The sequence below is a fragment of the Tenrec ecaudatus genome, chromosome 14 (genome assembly GCF_050624435.1).
Source record: "Tenrec ecaudatus isolate mTenEca1 chromosome 14, mTenEca1.hap1, whole genome shotgun sequence".
Lineage (NCBI taxonomy): Eukaryota > Metazoa > Chordata > Mammalia > Afrosoricida > Tenrecidae > Tenrec > Tenrec ecaudatus.
In genome coordinates this window covers 23372171-23393296 of record NC_134543.1, presented here as the reverse complement: position 1 = coordinate 23393296, position 21126 = coordinate 23372171, and the positions used below count along the sequence as shown (strand labels likewise).

The following is a 21126-nucleotide window of genomic DNA, read 5'->3' as shown; positions in this document are numbered from 1 at the left end:
AAATGCAAAGGGGTATAGGGAAAAAGCTACTGTATATAAACATTCCTCTTGTGAGGTCAAGGTAGAATGGCATGGGATACGTATGGTCGCCAACTAAAACAGAGGGGTGGGGGAAATAAAAGATAGAAATGTGTAGTGGGGGAACAGGGCACTAATCCACCCAAGGGGAGGGTATTGTTCATATCTCCACAGGTAAAGAGAGACCAGACTTCAACCGGGTGTTCTGGGATGTGAATGCAGTGTGCCGGCATGGTGCGGGGAACCAGTGGGGGGATATGAGGTCCCAGCCCCAATCCCAATTACGTGGACAGCCATCCCTATCCTCCAGAAGAATTTACTTTAGAGGACAGCACTGAAGCTGCAGCTCTGGGAGAGGGACAGATCTTATCAGAGAACACGGGAGCAAATGAACGGGGAGGAAGAGAGAGTGGAGCGCATCCTGGCCCACCAAGCCTGGAGGATGATACCCCCATTCAGAACAGCCAAGCCACAGAGTGAACCACAAGGTTGATCCCACTATGAGAAATGATGTCCCTCAATGACCTATGACCCTACAGGGGACAATGGAGACACTGTGTCACGATTGGCCTGGTCTGATCCCACCACACAGAGGCAAAACACTAAGGGCATGCAGCAGAGAGCCGGGAGACAGAACATGGAGGCCCTGGGGGAGTTGCAAGGACAGACTTTGGGGCCAGGGCATGGCACCCCATTGGACTCAACTGGAGGACACTCCTAGAGGTCAACAAACAAACCTTGCATTATTGACAGGTTTTCGTTTATTTTTATTATTTATTGTCATTGTGTTTTTGTTGCTATTGTTGTCGTTTTATTTTTTTGTCACTTTGTTTCACTATGTCGTTTTGGGTGTGCATATGATTATCTTTGCAAGTCTATCTAGATGAGATAGTCGGGATGAACAGTTTGGAGGAGAAAACAATGGGATCGATAGTTCCGAGGGCACATGGGAGAAAGGGGAGGGAAAGAAGGTGGTGTTGACCAACCCAGGGACAAGGGAATAAGAAGCTATCCAAAATAAGTGGTAAGGAGGGTGTGAAAGGCTTAGAAGGGATTTATCAAGGGTAAGGTAACCGAGAAAAATAACTGAAACCCAAATGAAGTCTATGCATGATAGTGGGACAAGAGGAAAGTATAAAGAAATAGGGGAAAGAAATAGGAGGCAAAGGGCATTTATAGAGGCCTAAATACAGGCTTGTACATACGTAAATATATTTATATATGATGATGGGGAAATAGATCTATGGGCATATATTTATTAGTTTAGTATTAAGGTAACAGATGGACATTGGGTCTCCACTCAAGTGCTTCCTCAATGCAAAAACACTTTGTTCTGTTAAATTGGCATTCCATGATGCACACCTTCTTGACATGATCACTGAAGACAAAGCAGGTATATAAGCAAAAATGTGGTGAAGAAAGCTGATGGTGCTCGGCTATCAAAAGATATTGCATTTGGGGTCTTACAGGCTTGAAGGTAAACAAGCGGCCATCTAGCTCAGAAGCAACAAAATCCACATGGAAGAAGCACACCAGCTTGTGTGACCACAAGGTGTCGAATGGATCAGATATCAGGCATCAAAGAACAAAAAATCATATCATTGTGAATGAGGGAGAGTACAGATTGGAGACCAAAAGCTCATCTGTAGGTACTGGACGTCCCCTTACAGAAGGGTTATGGGGAGGAAATGAGCCAGTCAGGGTACAGTGTAGCAATGATAAAATATAAAACTCTCATCCAGTTCTTAAATGCCTCCTGCCCCCCACTATCATGATCCCAATTCTACCTTACAAGTCTGGCTAGACCAGAGGATGTACACTGATACAGATAGGAACTGGAAACACAGGGAATCCAGGACAGAAGATCCCTTCAGGACCAGTGGTGAGAGTGGCGATACCAAGAGGGTGGAGGGAGGTGGGGTAGAAAGGAAGAACTGATTATAAGGATCTACATAAAACTTCCTCCCTGGGGACGGACAACACAAAAGTGGGTGAAGTGAGACTTCGAACAGTGTAAGATATGACAAAATAATAATGTATAAGTTACCAAGGGTTCATAAAGGAGAGGGAGCAGGAAGGAAGGGGAAAAAATGAGGAGCAGATACCAAAGTCTTAAGTAGAAAGCAAATGTTTTGAGAGTGATGTGGGCAACAAATATACAAATGTACTTGACATACAATAGATGTATGCATGGATTGTGATAAGAGTTGTATGAGCCCCCATAAAATAATTTTTTAAAGAAAGAAATAAAGAATTAAGGGGTGGAATTTAGCCTTACATCAGGTTGCAACTTGATGCCCTCATTTGGAGGCACTATTGAGATAAATAGCTCACTGGAGGCCAGACCCATGCTCTCTGCTAAAAAGACACATGGAGCTATACTGATGGAACCAGAGCCCTGGAGCTGGTGGAGCCACGTGGAGACCTATGTCAACACTGAGATGCTTCCACCATCCCTGGATCCACAAGACTTTGTACCCACTGGCCTGTGATCTTCCTGCATTCAGTGTCATTGCATGTGTTAACTGAGTCTGGAGAGGAATTGATGGATTGGTATAGGACATATGGGCTAATGTAAGACTTATGAACTTGATCTGTATTGGGCTGTGATGTTTTCTCAATATACAATTGCTCTTTTATATAAAGTTCTTTCTTACACACATGAATGTCTATGAATTTGTTTCTCTAGTCATCCCAGACTAACACAGGTTAGCAGCCAAAAACACTAACACTATGAACCCCTCAAGGGTTCAGTTTTCTAAGAAACAGAAAAAAGAGAAAAAACAAACTCCCATCCACAACTCAGAACTTTACCTCTCCTAAACCTCCAGCTGTCTGCTTGTTCATCCTGATGATTTGACTGTTGCCGGGAAATCTGAGACATCTGATGCTGTAAGCCCTTTCGATCACCTTCTGCTTTTAGTAGCTGTGCACGAAGTTCTTCTATCTAAATACAAAATGTCAAAAAAATGAAACTTTTATCTGGTTTCAAAAGCAGAAAAAATTTAACCTACAAAATATTTCCAATCATTTCCCGTAGCGGAAAAATTATTTCTGATGAGCTATTGTACATACAAAGTGAAGCCAAGTCAACCTCTATGCTATGCCAAGACCAGTACAATTGCCTCTTGTACCATTGCTTAGTAATCCCTTCCAAAAATAATCAGCATCTTTTCCTTCCCTGTCCGATGTGGAAAAAAATGTGTTGTTATAACACATTTAAAATAATAACTCATTTTGACCCAGTGCACTCCACCACTATTACCCAAACCTCTTTCAAGTTCATCCTGTATCTTTTAATGTTTTTATATTCTTCACCTGTTTGGAAGGAAATAGTTGAAGGATATAAAACATGAAAAGATATTTAGTCTATTATAGGTTGTCTCCAACTGATACTGGATTTTCGTTACAGTTAACTACACTTTAGAGGGTCTATGCCTCCTTTTATTTGTACAACTCTCATCAGTAACATATGCTCTACACAGTGTTGTACCCGAGAGGAGCATTCTCAGATGTGCATTCACATATGTTCCAAGATTTAGATCTATAAAGATACTGATAATAAAAGGCAATAATAATAAAACCTAAAACTAAAAAAAGGTATGTGACTTACAGTAGAACCAACTTAAATCTGTGTAGAACAAATAGTTACTGACTTGTCCTAAGTCAGGGACTATTTGTACTTCATGAACTCAAGTAAAAGGGTCACAATTAGGCTTATTTTTATATTAGAATAGTTCACAAAATAAATGAGTAGCAGAGGCGGTTGAATAATTATGAACTCTTTGAGGTAGGGGATTATCTATTTATTCATCTTTGTACTTCTGGAGATAAGCATAGTGTCTACAGAGCAGATACTCCCCTGGTGGTTTTTAAAGTTGGCCGTAGTTGAAAGACCCGGCTAAAGTCACAATGACAACCTGAACGCAGAGATTGCTGGCTTCAAAACATGAAATTAGAGATTATGAGTCAGAATAAAAAGAAAAAGTATCAGAATACAATTGAATACAAACATAAATCATCAAAAAGTGAAGTCTGAACTCTGCCAACATTAATTCCTTGTGGCCACTGGCTACAGAACAAAGTCAATGAACATTTATTTTTAAAGGTTCTGTAAAACAGGTGCTACGGTGTATTTCCAGCGCCAATTGTCAAAAGGTAATACTCCTTCGGAACATCTACTATGCCTGACACCATTGCTTACCAAGCATATTATGTCGGCTGAGTTATGTAACGTGTTCCTCAAAACAAAGGAAGGCACATTTGTGATTTATATTAAACACTAGAAGAGAGGAAGTCAGAAACTCATGCTGTAAAAAAAGATGTCTATTTAAAGTTATTGAACTTTAAATATCAGGAGGGCCAAACACCCATTATAGACTAATGGGCTACAAAATGTTATACTTAAAAATTAAGCTTATCTTTGGTTAAAAATGGGTAGATGGCATCTTGAAAACATAACTACAAGACATTGATGCATTCAAAGTAACTTGAACAGGTGAGGGTCTGCCTTTGTACATTGCATTCCTCCTTTACTCTTCAGTGGCTCTTGGAATGAAATTCAATTCTAAGAAAATGTTCTCATACATAACCAGTTTACTTTTACATGATTAATACTACCAAGAGAGATAAGTAGTAAGTTGGAGTAGCAATCAACAAACTACACTCTCACAGTGGAACCTGGACCTGTGCATTAGTACCAGCCTTCTTTGAATCTTTCTGAAAAGATTTCCATCTCTTGCTCAGGTGTGTTAATATATACATTCATTAGAGAAAACATTTTCAAGAAATACTTTTTTTTCCCTTTAAGAAACACGTGTGCTGGTGTCATGGGAAGGTGGATTTTCATAGCTCCCACAGACTTACCTGGCACACAAGGGTTTCTCTGCTGCCCTCTGATTGATTCAGTAGCCCTCGACACAGCTCCAACTCCTGCTCAAGCTGCAGGGTGAAGAAAAACAGTTGAGTCTCCGATGTTTAAATAAGCACATTATTATATGCAACGACTAAGAGTTAAAAAAAGTGGAATCATTTTCAGAAGTTAGTGCTAACATACAATGATAAATAGCTATAAACACATATTAATATTGCTTTAAAATAACACAAATTACATCATATGAGTAGAAAATGAACTAGATCAGACATCAGGATCCTGGTTAAGAGCCTTCTCCTCAGGCCTTGGTTATCTTTAAAATCATTACTTTGTACTTGAACTCTTCTCCCCGGAGACCTGGTGGCATCGGGGATTCCATATTGGACTGGTAACTGCAAGATCAGTTGGAGCTTATAACCGCTCCAAGGACAATAATGGGGCTTTCTGCTCCCGTGAGATTTACAGCCTCAGAACCCACAGAGGCAGTCCTACCCTGTCCGATAGGGTCGCTATAAATTGTAATCTACTCGATGGCAGTGTGTTTGGGTTGGGTGGTTGGCTTGTAGGTCCTGCCAAGGAGCCCTGGTAGCACCAAGGTCAAGTGCTTGGCTGTTAACGGAAAGAATAGTGGTGTGGATTCGTTGATGGCTGTATGGAAGAATGATGTGACAGCTGCTCCCATAAAAACGACAGCCTTAGAAAACCCTGTGGGACAATTCCACTCTGTCCTCTTAGGGTTCTAGAAATTAGAATTAACTCCATGTCATGGGTTTTTGGCTAAGGTCTGTTTCATCTCTAAAGCAGCTGCATGCACATTCTAACACAATGATTCCTTTACAATATCACATATACTGTCAAATCAACTGAGAATATGCATTGCAAAGGTTCTATAGCTCAAAGTGCGTTTCCTCTGATTGGTGACTGCTTAGATTTAGGATTCATGTCGATGGAAAATGTACCATATCAGCATAAGGCATCAAAATTTTTCTTAACACTGCAACTAGATAAGTATCCATGGATATAAGAGTCAGCTAGGTAATTAAATATCCCACAAAGTACAAATCTGAACATGCTTAATGTTTCTCAAGTTGAAAAATGTAGTAGTCTGGACAATGGGCATGAAATCGTTAAAACCCAGAGCTCACATCGAGTTAAACCATTGGTTTGCTAAGCATACAGAAAGTCCAAGGACAAAAGACTTAGTGACCTGTTCCTGGGAGGCTTAGCGCCTCGGACCTAGTTGTCAGTTGTACTTTCAAGCCACTGGGGGATGGAACCGACTTGATAGCACAGAACCACAACAAAAGAAAAACGGACTTGAACATGCAACAGCAAGGTTGTTTTTAAAATCACAAATTTAAATGAACATGTTTTGACTTAGAGGAGTAACCGTAAGCACTATCACCTACGAGAGAGCAAAGCAAGGGAGATAAAAGCAGTAGACTAGAAAGGGGTCTATAACCTTCCGAGACAGAGGAGCCAATCCTGTCCTTCATAATAATTTAAAAATTATTGCAGTGTCATAAATATATTTTTACAAATAAAATCACCATTATCAGAATAACATCCTTTAAAAATGTTCAATTTTTACTTCGGAGCTACATATATGAAACGGCAGAGCCGCATATGACTAGCGAGCAGCAGTTTGCTGACCAGTGGATCAGACTGTTGACTGATGGTAACGTGGCTTACGAGGAAGATGGTGATCCACAAGAGGGAGATGAGACATCGAGGAGCAGGGGAAGGATGAACTATTGGGAGTTTGATTAATAGTTTAGACTGTTGAACACAACGCTCCTGGTCGGAAATGTAAACCCCTACCTAGTTTACAATAAAAAAGTAAAAGAAAATAATTTGAACTACAATCTATATACAAGTCCTTTAAGATTGTACATGTTAAGAAAATCAAATAAAAGTGTATATGTTGTGGGTGTGGCTATCAAGCGGTAACTATGTGGAAAGTTTTTACTGCCATGAAATCAATTTCAACTCATAGCAACCCAACCAGACAAAGTAGAACTGCCCTTGTGGGCTTCTGAGATTATAAAATATTATGGAACATGGAAGGTATTGAATTATTTAATATGGCTCTTCTAGCCAAAATCACTAACACCTATCGATTGACCTTTTCCTGCAAGGGTCTGGGTAAGCAAGTAGAGAATGATACTGATCGAATTCACCTGTGAGTATATTGTGACCTGGACTCATTGGGGTGTCATCCTGCTTGGTACAAAATGAGCCTTCTTATAAGCAGGAGAGAGATCTCACTGCCAGGGAGAGCACGAGTGGAGCATATCCTAAGGATCATGAGATCCCTGTACAATGAGCCTTCTTGATCCAGAAGACGGCTGTGCCATCAGTGAGAGCCGCAGAAGAATCAGGAATCAAAGCATGGAACCCAGTGCCACAGGGCAAGTAAAGCTGAGAGTCTAACGACAGGAGGGTGGCTTGTGGCACACTTAATTGGGGGAGCTGGGCTTGCTGACCACCAGAGTTGGAGCTCAGTGCCTTCAGGCAGAGCTTACCAGAGTAGGGTGGCTCTGGGCACTTAATTCAGGGAGATGGGCTTGCTAACCCACCGAGCCTTAGTTGAACGTCTTTGGGGTTGAGGCACACAACAAAGGGGCATGCCCTTTGGGCATTTATGAGCAGCCCTGAGAGAACTTTGTAACATATCCTGATGAACATTTGTATCCTGAACTCTTCTGCCTTGCATTGTAACCGGTTCACTTCCTTAATAAGCCCTTTAATCATGAATATTGTCTATGAATTCTGTGTGGTCATTGCAACCAACATTGGAACCTAAATGGAAAAGTAGACAAAATTGTTGTTTGAGACACATGGGAATAGAAAGCCTCACCTTTCTCCTTCAGAGTGGCTGGTGGTTTAGAACTGCCAACCTTTCAGTTAGCAAATTATCAGCCAAATGCTTAACTCACTACCACACCACCAGAGCTCCCATAAGAGGCTAGTAATTATAAAAAAGAATTCTGTATCTTGTCTGTGGTGGAGATGACATGGATTAACACAGGCAATAAAATGGTTCAGCAGTACAAACACAGTGAAACTAGTGAGATCAGAATGAACGCCAAGGGGCTGTCCCTAAATGTCTTGTAGGTTTTCATAATGCTCTAGGGCTATGGAAAACAGTCCTCCTGGAAGAAAAGGGTAAAGAGGACACCAGATCACTCCAAACACTGCTTGCTTGCTTTGCTTTGCTTTCTTTTTCTTCTTATTTTGCTACATCAAATCTCAATTATTTCAAAATAAAAAATTGTCAATTTAACCCGTAATTTTTAATCACACATTTTTCTTACAAGATAAATGACATATCGAAAAATAAAAGTAAAGTTCATATGGCATCACAGAATTCACATATGCATAAACAAACACACACACAAATATATTGTCTAACCTATTATCTCATTTTGATGGAGAAATCACACATCAAGATGCCACTGAAATTGACCAAGATACACACTGGGTAGGATCCCTATGTAATATCCGCAACCTCAACTCCCAAAGGGTAGATAGTAAACATAATATGGAAATATGAACACTAAATCGAATAAAAATTTACATTAACATGCATTATCTTGGCCTCACCCCTTAGTCCACTCATCTGCCTTTGAATTCCTCTCTCAATCTAAATTGCTAGACTGTACATGCTCCCAGAAAATGACTTAATGTCAAAGGCGATGCATTCTCTAAACTGGGCTGGAAACCACATCTTATATAAGGACAAGGAACATAGATCCAAAACATCCATGACTTAAACAGCAGGTCTTTCCTACACTGGGGGAAAGTCAAGTTCTTGAAATGTTTCCCAGATAGGCACTGTGAAGCTGAGTGCCGCTCTAGGAAAGCAGAGCTGCCACAGACAACAAGCGTGGCAAAGGACCCGTATTTGTTTCCAAGGTCAACCGACAAGAGAGCGGTGGATACACTGCACCCCACGTCCAAACAGGGACTTCATTCTGTTAAAGCAACCCGTCTCAGAGACCCTTTTCAGAGCATTCAACCATTGTCACTGGGCCCAACGCAGCACTCTGAAAAGGGAACTTTTAAAATCTTACTTTGCTCTTCTCAGTCTCCGTTTGCCTTAGTTTATTGTTCATCGCTCCTTCATTGTCCTCTGCTTTCTTTTCTTGTTTCTTCAGTGCCTACATGAAAACAAAAGTATTATTCAAAAAGATGTATGAACATTAGTAATATTTATTATGAAAACACTGAGGAAGGTATGGCTGTGAATTAGACAAAACTCTGCAAATGAATTACAGCCGGCTCAATCATTGAATTTCAAAAGTGATTTTCATGGGGACCAAACAGAAACAACGTCCTGATCTTTGTGACCAATTTCCATCTAGTATCCTTTTTCCTCGTTGGTGGAAATCTCGTTATATACTCAGAGAGCCAAGATAGCAACAGTTAGTTGTCTGGGAAACAAATAAGCGTGTGACTGAAATAACAGTGTTTAAAACTTACATATCTGTTCGCCTATGTAATACAAAAACTAGCTTCGTAGAAGTTCTGAAAAGTATACTCCAGCAAGGTGGAAACATGTTTTCATTATTAAAATATAAGATCCTTTACTGTGACATGTAACTGGCTCTTCAAACCATATCTCATATGGAGAAAACAAGGCATCCTATCCCATTGTCTTCCCTTAAGTGGAAAAATACATTAACTCTAATAGACGCAAGATTGGTATTGTTGTTTATTTTAAAAGGTAAACCATATCTCAATTTGTTAGTATTTTCCTTTAATTTTTTTTAATAAATCACTTTATTGGGGGCTCTTACACCTCATCACAATCCAAACATACATTCATTGTGCCAAGCATGTTTGTACATATGTTGCCATCATCATACTCAAAACATTTTCTTTCTACTTGAGCTCTTGATAGCAGTTCCTCATTTTTGCCCTCCCCCACCGTCCCTCTGTCATGAACCATTGATAATTCATAAATTTCCCCCCATGTCTTATACTGATCGCTGTCTCCCTTCAACCACATTTCTGTTGTCCATCCTCAAAGGATGTATGTCCTTCCCTCTTTTCCCGACCTTCCCCTTACCCTCCTGGTATCTCTAGTTTCATTATTGGTCCTGAGGGATTTATCTGTCTTGGATTCCCTGTGTTGCAAGCTCTTACCTATATCACTGCACATGCTCCGGTCTAGCCAGATTTGTAGGGTAGAATTGGGATCATGATAGTGGGAGGAGGAGGAAGCATTAAAGAACTAGAGGAAAATTGTATAAAATATTGGTTTTGTTTTCAATTTATGTTTTTAATGTTTTCTAACTTAAGAAAAAAGTACTCAGACTAGTTTTTCTACACTTCTTAAAGGCCTTTCCTTTAATTTTTTTAAAAAATCTAATTTAGCAAAATGTATGTGAAGAGGACAAATTGAGAAAGGTCAAATGCCAGACGTTCTTTTCCAATGAGATATACATGCTCAATGTAAAAAGGGGGGGGAGCACCTGTTGAAAATAACTAGATGCAAACATAACCAATCAATTTCATTGACTTAGGAATTCAACAAATATCTACTAAGTGCATTTTCTATGTGCCTAGCATTGTGCTAGCCACTACTTCTGTATATAAAATAAGCATGACCCTTAATTTATAGGACCAGTGTCAGTTCTGCCACACAGTGCAGTATTATGAGTCAAAATAAAATACTTATCTCAGTCAAATGAGAAACAATTTCAGTTTCAGGATAACAATATAATATTTTCAAAGAGTTTACTATTATCACTCTTCTTAAGTACTTAGTATACATTCATGCAAACTTTTTAATAATAGTTTAATCATAAAAGTCCTGAATTATCATTAAATCCACTCTACTGATGAAAAATTGAGGCATAAACTTGCCTAAGGTCACTCATGTATTAACAGAAATGGGGTGAGGATCAAGACTTCCTGGTACTTAATCACTCACTGAGCATACTGACTCTCCACACTGAAATAAGACAAACACTACACAGTTGTGGTGAACACTGGAGGACACTGCAGAGCCCATAGGACAGTATCCGGCACACAGTAAATGCTCAATAATAAACAACTATTAAATTTATCAACTACATTCAATCAAGTATCTGAAAGCATATTGCCTTTTAAGTAATCATCAAATTAAAAGTGATTAAATGTAAATATCAAATTACTTAAAATTATCAAATGGCTTTGATGTGTGATATTTGTTCTATACTGGATGGCCAGTGTAATTGGTACAAATATTCAATTTTATATGTATAATACTCTTTTACGAAAATAATAGTCTTACAAGGGTTTCATAACAAAATTATCCTAGTTATTGCTGCCTTTCGTTTAATGATTCCTCGGTCTTCCCCCACCCAATATGTGCATGAATGTGTCTATAGGTGTAAGAAAGATGCTGCTATGTTTGGTCAATACATTTCTTTAAAATTTTGACTACCTCATTCACCACCATTATTCTAACATAATCCTACATTTTTATGAGTTAAACTACATCAATTCTTTTCTGTATTTTTCATTGGATTAAAAATACAGCCGAGGCTTTCCACACAGAAGTGGTTCTAACGAAGACTTCTTCAGGCAGTTGAAAAGTTTCGTCAAGCCATATGAACTGCTAGCCTCCACTTCTGAATCCAAACTCTTGAACAGAAGACCCTCGACACGAGTCTACAAAGGACCGTGCCATCTGGTGCGATTTGAGCAGTGTCCTGAAGAGGGCTGAAGGACTCGACTTCAAATAAGAAGGGTTTGCCCCAAACCCTCCCAAGAGGCCTTCCGAGATTGTCAAGAAGACTTAAGTACCAAATCTTGTGATCAGGATCACAGCTCTCCAGAAGTGGGAGGAGAGCTCAAAGCCTAACATGGAAGATAATGGAGCCAGGAGTAGCTAAAATAAAACGATCCTTGTCGTGTGACTTTGTGTGCCTCTAGACTCCGATGTCCTCTCCCCTCCTTCTTCGCTTTCTGAAGTAAGGAAAGGAGAGTCACGTGCTGGGACTTAAAAACTTAACCTCATGCTGCCACACAGCGTTTAACATTTCTGACGTTAAAGCACGAAGATTCTCCAGCGAAGAAATGCTGATCACTTACTAACTGGAATTACTCCATTGCTGCCCCTTTTCTAAGATTTCTAAAAATTAAATCTTTTAGATCCTGGAACATTTTAAATTGAAAAAAAATCAAGAAAGATAATTTTAACATTTGCCAAGAGTTTGTGTATTATTTGGATTAAACATATTAACAAGTAATGTTTTCAAATCATGTATATATTTTAGTTTTACTTACTCAGGCTTTCAGAATCATCCTTCAAGACTTACTAGATTTAAAATAATCCTCATTTATCAAGGAGCTTACATTTCCAACGTGTAACACAAAGCTTTCATGTCACTATAAGTTTCAGAAGGCCCACCATCTCATTGGTGATGATCATAATTTTCTTTCTAACACAGTGCTTGGCACAGAGTAGATTATAAACATAAATTGAAAGAGCAAATAAATCTCCCTTCATACATTCTGAATAATTTTATTTTCAATGGGTCAACTTTGTTCTTCAGATAGATGGAAACTTTCAAGATTTCCCCCTTCTTTCTTGATTGGCATATTTTCACCAAGACGCCTTTCAAATTATTACCCCGGTGTAGTTGTATTGGAAAATAAATAGTTTAGGGCTTGCAGCAAAAAGCAAATCATCTTTCTTTCCCCTTTTCAGTTTTGTCTTTCACTGTTTTCTTTAGAAAAATTAATCTAATGGGTGATGCATTTTTTTAATTTTTATTTTGAAATTATTTTAGACTTTTAAGATTTTTTTAAAGATAGTTCAGTGTTCCCAAAATGCACCTCATCCATTTATCCCTCGTATTAACAACTTATGTACGTATAATCAATTTATAAAAACTAAGACATTCATTATTATAGAAGAATCAACTAAATTATCAGCTTTATTAGAATATCTCGTTATTTTTCACTAATATGCCTTTTTGTTCTTGGATCAAATCCCAAAGACTCCTACAGTTAGGGTCTCCTTACTACACACAGTGAGCGTCCTTGTAAAGTGACTCTACAGTAGGGTCACTTTGTGTCTCCTGAGCCTCTGTGGGAAAAGAGCAGGCACAGGGTCAGTGAAAAAGAACATGACCTTCAGCGACACGGTCGGCCCAGTGGGTGCAACAATGGGCTCACACGCAGCAGTGATGGCGAGGATGGTAAGGAACAGGCAGTGTTTCCTTGTAGTCTCGGAGGTCACTAAGAGTCAGAACTAACTCAAGCATACCTAACAATAAAGCCTCTTTTAATCTGTGAACGTTTACTTGTCTTTTCTTATTTTTCAGAATTTTGATGTTTTTGAAAAGCACTGGTCTGGTATTTCATTGACTGTCCAATTTGGGTCTGTCTGATGTGGTCTTGTGATTAACCGGGCTTACAAATTTGAGAGATAAACACTCTAGAGTTAAAAGTGCCCTGCTTATCACATCATGGATACAGGACTTAGGACTAGTAAGCCTTGGTCACTTATTTAAAGGGAGGCGATACCTGGTCTGGTCTGCCAGGTTTCCCCACCATAAAAAGTGACTAGCATTCTCCCCTTTCTGTAACACACTAAGGCTAGTCCATAGGTGTGGGCTCAGCCCCCTGAGGGACAAGAGGGCCATGTTAACATTATCACAATAATTTACATATAGAAATTATTTTATATTAAATATATATATATATTCTTGAGGAAGAGACGCCTATGTAAAGAACCTTAATGTTTCTCCCACCAATTGTTAGTACTCTCTATAACCACTGCCACTGAGTCAATTCTGACTCAGCACACTCTCTAAAGCAATGTCTCCATAAGTGGATGAGACTGCCCCCCCACCCTCCCGCCTACCAGGAGCACTGGACTGATCCTGGGAGAAAGGGAGGGAGATGTGAAAGCAGGTGCCTACATTTTATCCTGGATTATGGAGTATAGTACACATGTCTAGTTACCAGTGGAGTGCTAATCCCTCCCCTACACACTGGAAAAAGTAGTAGGCGAAATAACTTTGGGAACCTCTGCTCTAAATGGGGCCCAGGACTACAAATCTTTATGGATGCTGGCAGATTCATCTTTCTCCCACCACGTGGCTGATGGGTTTGAACTGCCAACCTTGCAGTGAGCAACTCAATGGCTACCTCACAGCACCTCCAGGGCTGCTTATAGCAGATATTAATGCCACCCGCATCAGGATTTAAGAGTCTCATACAACCTAGATTCTCATAAATTCATGGACTCCCAAACTGCTGTTCACCAATAAGTAGAACTGAGAACCTCTCTGTTTTCAACCCCGGACTATCTGCCCACACCCAAAATATTAATGTTGTGGAACTTACATGACGATGTCGGTGGCTGGAATATACCCATTAGATTTCTATCAAAGGTGTTTTTTCTTAATTCTCATGGACGCTCCAAAAGCCAGGCATCCTCTTCTTCTTCTTCCCCTTCCCCTTGTTCTGCCTCAGGATTTGATTTCTTTGTAGTTTGTGGACCACCTCCGCAGATTTATAATACTTCCACTTCAAGTTATGCAGTGTAATTTACTTTCACTCTAATTCTCACTTCTGAATACTCATAATCACATCCCTTATTCCACCCGCCCCTACAAATACAAATAAAAACACAAACTCACTGCTGTCGCACGAGTCAATGTCGACTCGTGGTGGTCCTATGAGTACAGAGCCTGAGTGGGGCAGGACAGAACTGCCCCTGTGCATTTCTGAGACTGCAGCTCTTTAGGAGTAAAGGCTGGTGCTTTCGAACTGATAACTTTGCAGACTGCAGCCCAAGGAAAGGATTCCCTCAATTACCAGGATCCCCACCTGCCCACCCCCTTTAAAGGATAAGGTGAGGAATAACTATTTTCATCCTCATATCAGTATGTAGCTACTCTGATTGTCACTTCATATAAATAATCTAAATCTTAAATTGTATTCACTGTTTAAGAAATAAAAATGATGAGGGCAACAAATGTGCAAATGTGCTTGACACAATGGATGGATGGATGGATGGATGGATGGATTGTGATAAGAGTTGTACGAGCCCCCAATAAAATGATCTAAAATAATTATAATTTATCAAGGATTCACAAGGATGGGAGGGGAGGGGAGGGAGGGAGAAAAAGAGGACTGATACCAAGCTCAAGTAGAAAAAAAAGTTTTGAAAATTATGATGGCAACATATGTACAAATATGCTTGATACAACTGCTGTCTGGATTGTTATAAGACCTATAAGAGTCCCCAATAAACTAAGTTTTATATTTAAAAAATAAAAATCCATAAATTGAACTTTACTCAATCAAATTATGCTTTCTACTTTGTGGAATTATATGCCATAAAAATGTTTGGAAACTGATTGTGGTAGCAATTGTACATTCTATTTGACACGACTGAAAATGGAATGGTATGATATATGTATTAAATCCCAACTAATTATATATATAATTCATCTGAATAGCAACTAATTTTAGGAAGTCCAAAATTCTGTATATGAGGTATGTGAACACAAGAATCTCTGGTTCTCTAAGACCCCCAGGAACTTGTAATGAAATGCTCTTGCATTACGCCTTGCTCCTCACTCTCAATACTGATCATGATCGCTAATATTGCTTTCCTAACAACAATATACTCCCTTTTGACAGCTCTACTTTCAGCTTCAAATATTATTTAATAGCTGTTTTATATTATTATTTCTTTTTTCTCTCTAAGGATATGTAAGTCTTAGAAAACAGTCAATGAAAACTTACATTCTCTCCCAGTTGAGGAGCAGAAGTGAGACATTGAAAAGCAATTCAAAGCTCACTATGATGTTTCCACTTTATCATCTAGAAATGGCATTACATTTGAACACTGTGTCTGCTTCCTATCCGCCCCCCGCCCATCCCCAAGGCAGTAAACAAGTAAGTAAACACCCATGCACTATTCTCACACAGAGTCCTGAATCCATTTTCTACATTATCTCGTTTAAAGACAAATAAATAAGGACTCTAACTCTTGGGACCTCCTAAACATACACTGATACACTTTAAACTTCCAAAACCACAGGTAACACACCAGCTTTAAGAAGGCAAACACGACAAAAATGAACTGAATCAAATTTACAAGCCATTTCTTTAAACCTTAATAATAAACTTTACCTCATTTACCACTTTTTTTTTAAGTGTGTACGGCTGCACTGGGTTTCTTTTCCATGTGAGTTAGAGCAAGCAATTTACAATTACATATTAAAACTGACCTAGTAAAAGCAGTTATAAGAGGGGGGGGAGCACATGCCAATGATTTTCTATGACTGTGTTATTTTGCCCTTTAAAGCTTGGGTTTTTTTTTTTCTTTCTTAAAAGCAGGTTAGCTATAAAGCTATCGTGTGCCTGGCTACAGGATTCAGCTTGCCTCCTACAAGCTTAAGATTACAGCAACAACACAGAGACTTAATAGGGAGTCCCTGGGGCATATTGAAATCTTTAATAACAACAATTTTTCTTCTTTTCTTTAAGTGTGCCTATTTCCATTAAAAAGACTAACAAATGGAGCATTGTACTATTGCAGCTCTTTAAAGGTAGATGGATCTGAACTCTCATGGTTGAATAAAACACACACACACACACACAGCCTTTCTTTGAAGAGAGCAGGAGAAAGGGGAAAAGGCAAATGTTTGTAGACATCTCACCTAAAGGCAAAGACCCCTACAACTATATAATAACAGTCATGCTTCCCATGAGGCTCTAACAGATCATTTATTCAAGTTGCAGGGAAAAAATTACGGAAGCAAAGGGCTTTGCCCATTTCACATGGATCATCAAGTGAGGAGTAGAAGGATGGAGTTGAAATGAAACAAAGGTCAAGTGTTAGCTCCTAAACAGGTCATGAACATTTCCAGAGAAATACTGTGAACATCAACTATCCTTTCCATTCTCGGTGCTCAACAGTACAATTGCATGCCTCTGGTCATAGGGCAGGCCTTGAAGATGATTCACTGGTCAACAATAACGATAAAAAGTAAAAAACAACAACAACTCTACACTCCTATCACGGAATCGGTCAGTAGCATCACACATGAAGAGACAAACATTTCAGTCACAGCTGTTTCATTTTTCATGGACCAGTAAATAAAAAGGTCATGTCACTGAGAATATGAAAAAAAAATAGTTGCTCTTCTATTTTTCATAAGTCAATTCTTCCTTTTGGTAAAAAATAAAAATCAACCAACAAATATCTTAAGCTCCACATTATGAGATTCTGATCCAAGTTAGATGAGATAAACTTTAAATTAGAATTACAGGCCATGCCATTAACCATTTTAAATTTCTTTAAATCCATGTTATGATCAAAATCCTTTGTGGTTCATACCACTATGGTTCAAACTTTTTTTTAAGATGGAAATCTATATATCAAGTTCCAAAAATTTTGAAAGCCTCAACCACACCCATCAAACCTTTAAACACTGATTTCATAGTAGGCGTTTAAGACAGCAGTATAGATGATTAGAGTTAGTATCACTCATTTACATTAATACAGATCTTATTCCTGTCAAGGTCTTTGAATTTCCAAATTGTTTCTTCCTAAACCAACTTAGTGATCCCTCCCACATGAGAACTAGCTAAAGTCATGGAAAATTTTAGCCTTTAAAGTTCATCCAGTTGGGAATTATCCGTGCCAACAAAAACCAAAACAAAATACAAAAAAAATTAAATTTTTCTTTGAGGGAAAAAAAACCAATACATTCATATTCTAAATCCCTGAACCAAGTATTTATCTGAAAAAGAGCTAGATGGGGATCTGGAAGGAGAGCAGAAGATGCTGGTGGTGTGGAAGCCGGGCAGTGAATCTACCCTCACCCTTCCATATCCAGGTACCCTCTGCCCTGGGACACTTTCCTGCCAAGCCCAGTTCCTGCTGAGGGACCTGTTGTATCTCAGCTGTTTGGGGGGAGATGGGAAGATGACCAAGGTCCAGGCAGTGGATTCTTTGTCTTGCCACAAAGATGAGTGCAGAGTGAGCACTGAAGCCCAGGAAGCAGAGGCAGGCCACTTGTTGGGATGCTGGGGAAGTAGAGGCTGCTAAGCAAGAGGCCAGCCGTTTGAAAGCACCAGCCACTCCTTGGGAGAAAGATGGGGCTTTCTAAACCGGTAAAGAATTATAATATCGGAAGCCCGCAGGATTATAATCTCAGAAATCTACTGGGTCGCTGTGAGTCAGCATTGACTTGATGGCAGTAAGTTAATGTACAATAAAAAATTATTTTTAAAAAATTCTTAGTAAGTAAAAGCAGGATCGTATGAAGAAGTCCAAATGAAACTCAACACTGATCTTTAATGTTTAGGATAACATGCAAATTTAGGAGCTATGAAAGAAAAAGTTCCTGCCAGTTGAACAGTCTACATTTTCCAGATGAAAGTAGCAAATATATCATAAATGTAGCAGTCATAAGCTGCAACCAGTATCATGTATTAAAGTGAGATTTATCAAAAATTAACATGATATTATCCTGTTGGTCATTCTTAATAGTTATCTTTAAAGATTACCCGAGGCCATCAAAACCAAACCTCCATGCTCTCCTTTGATAACAGTCTAGATGTCTTTTTCTTCCTTATGAAAAGTATAATTCAAAAGCTCTTACTGGAATTACTGTGTTATGATAAATGGGCCCCTATTACTGGCCCATTTTTCCCGATGAGCGAGCGAGCCTGCTGGTTTGACGAAGTCTGTATTTGTGGAGTCTGACTGGGTAGGAAACCAGCGCTAATGAAGCAAACCAAGGTCATGAGTTCAATCACCAGGACAGCCAATTCCTTCTGGTCCGTTTCATGGCCATAGCCTTTTCCCTAAATCTCAGCCAAAGCCCACATGGAAGGTTAGTAACTAGGCCAGAGACCATGGTTGAATCAGCAAAAATCTACCAGCATAACTATAAAAATAACTCAAAAGCAAAATCCCTATTGACTATTGTCAGGATTTCATTCTTCACATGTTATTAAATTTGCCAATCTGCAAAACAAAACCTTCATTGTTGCCTACAAAGTTGGTATGCTAGCAAGGCAGGGAAGGCTTTTGGCTTCTTTAACTGAACAGCAACTGTGGAAATGAGTACTGTCCCTCAAACGCCATGCCCCTGCTATTACTGGAATGGGTTATGTTTGACGCAAGCTTTTACTTAATAAAAATCTTGCAAGTAAAGTTGAATGTGAACCCAATGAAAGACTTTCCAGGATTTCCTTCAAAATCAAAAAAACAGTCTTAGTGGAGGGCCTGTCTTTATCTGAATAATTCTTTCTCCCAAAAAGGCAGGAAGGGGAAGCAAAAAGTTTTATTCAAAATCCCAGAACAATATGATATTTCATTTTACCCTCTTCCACGGGCAGCACCACTTGAGTAAGAATTACTGACAAACAGAAGATCATAGATAATTGTGGAAACTTAATTTAGAATTTCTCAAGCTTTAGATGCCAGAGAAGACAGTCCTGTAATGCACAACATCTTTTTTGGTTCAGAGATGGGTGTCATTTTGTGCTTTAGGGACTTGGTTTGCTTTTTTTGTGTGTGTTTTTTTGTGTGGATATTTTCTAATAAAAATAAAACAATATTAAGCCAATGAATAAGTCTATCTGTAGAAGACTGGTCTTTGCACAATATTACTATACACTCAGTAGCTGTCCAATAAATATCCATTGATAATGATGGAAAAGGCTTTATAAACAGATGGTCTTGCATACATCACTGAAAACGTAGATAGAACATTCCACTCTTCAAAAAAAAGCATAACATAGAAATTAAACAAATCCTGCACTCAGAAAATCTCAGTCTGTTGTCAGACGGCTACTCAGTCCACGACAGCAGCAGACATTGTCTCCACCACCACAGCACTGACAGCGTGGGCTGTCGATCTGAATACGGTACTGCACAAAGGGACTCACTAGCATTACTGGTCAGCATTTACAAAGGGAATATTGGCAAGAACAAACAAGTACCTATAGAAAAACAAGTGCGGTTAAACAACACATTGATGTGTACTAATATATGGTACGAGCACCAGAACAGTTGTCAGCCTGGAATGCAACAGACAATAGCAACAAGACTATGCATTACAAAGCCAACACTACTACTTCCACACAGGACTTGAGGAGCCTCGTGAGAACACCTACAGGAACAAACATAACAAGTACATTACAAGAGTCGGGTATTAGCATGTGGTTGCTGGCGGAGCCTGTCAACTCTGTTCTAGCAACCCACTGTCACAGAGGAGAACGTCCCCACAGGCTTTCCGAGGATGTAACCTTTTTGCGATCAGATCACCAGGTCTCTGCTCCCGGGGAACAGCTGGTGCGTAGAATCCGACAACCGACTTTTTGGTTAGCAACCGGGAACTTAACCACTGCACCAGCGGGCCTCCTGAATAAAGAGCACGTCATAGGTTCTCAAGAACCTAGAAAGCAGGTTAGGGGGAAAAAAATACAAGAAGCTAGAGAAAAGATTATGGAGGAACTAGCTCTTATAAGGATAGGACCAAGAAGATACCCTGAAATTATCAATTTTTCAAAAACCTTTGAATAATAAGAAAGCCCCTTAGCACACCAAGGGGTGGGACGGGAACTGTATAAATAGATGGCCAAAATAAAGAAAGAGGAATGGAGGTAAAATAGGCAAGAAAGTACATTTCAAGTACTAACAATTAATACCCTTAAGTAATATTATCTTAATAAAATACATAACTTAAGAAGACATGACGTGTTAATTATACAGAAATGTGATTATAAGAATCTCACGACAACTTACATTTACACAACACCTCATAAAACCACACCCTTTAAAAGAATCTAAAGCTTTCGCTGGCATGCTACCCACATGGTATTTCTTCAATGATGTAGAACACAATTTTAAACGTTCCATGTTATCAATAACAAAGCCTAGTTTCCAACATGTATTATCAAAATAAAGTAGCCTGATGTTCTCCTATACATAGAAAACTCCAGTGGTTCTACAAGAAAGTTACTGGAAAAATACGAAGATTCAACAAAGTAGCAGGCACAAAATCAGCAAACAAAGCCCAGTTATGTCTCTCACATCAGTGCTACCCATAGTGGGCGAGATACCACTTCTTGAGGCACTGAAACATTTCAAAGGGGTGGGGGGGGGGGGGGTATCCAAATGCAGATACCTCTACTTGATCCTGGATTATGGGCTAGAGTACAACTGATTTTAATTGCCAGGAGGCAGGAGAGGGGTT

At 39.2% G+C, this 21126-nt stretch overlaps 1 protein-coding gene across 2 annotated transcripts in view; it reads right to left on the bottom strand.

Moving 5' to 3' along the window:
- Positions 1-21126, bottom strand: part of CEP128 (centrosomal protein 128) — a 472711-nt gene that overhangs the window by 352207 nt on the left and 99378 nt on the right. For both annotated transcript variants that reach the window (XM_075531496.1, XM_075531497.1), the window contains 3 exons: positions 8968-9054; positions 4885-4959; positions 2833-2965 (listed from right to left, as the gene is read on the bottom strand). In XM_075531496.1, the coding sequence (XP_075387611.1) occupies positions 2833-2965; positions 4885-4959; positions 8968-9054 (295 nt within the window). The remainder of the gene's footprint in view (positions 1-2832; positions 2966-4884; positions 4960-8967; positions 9055-21126) is intronic.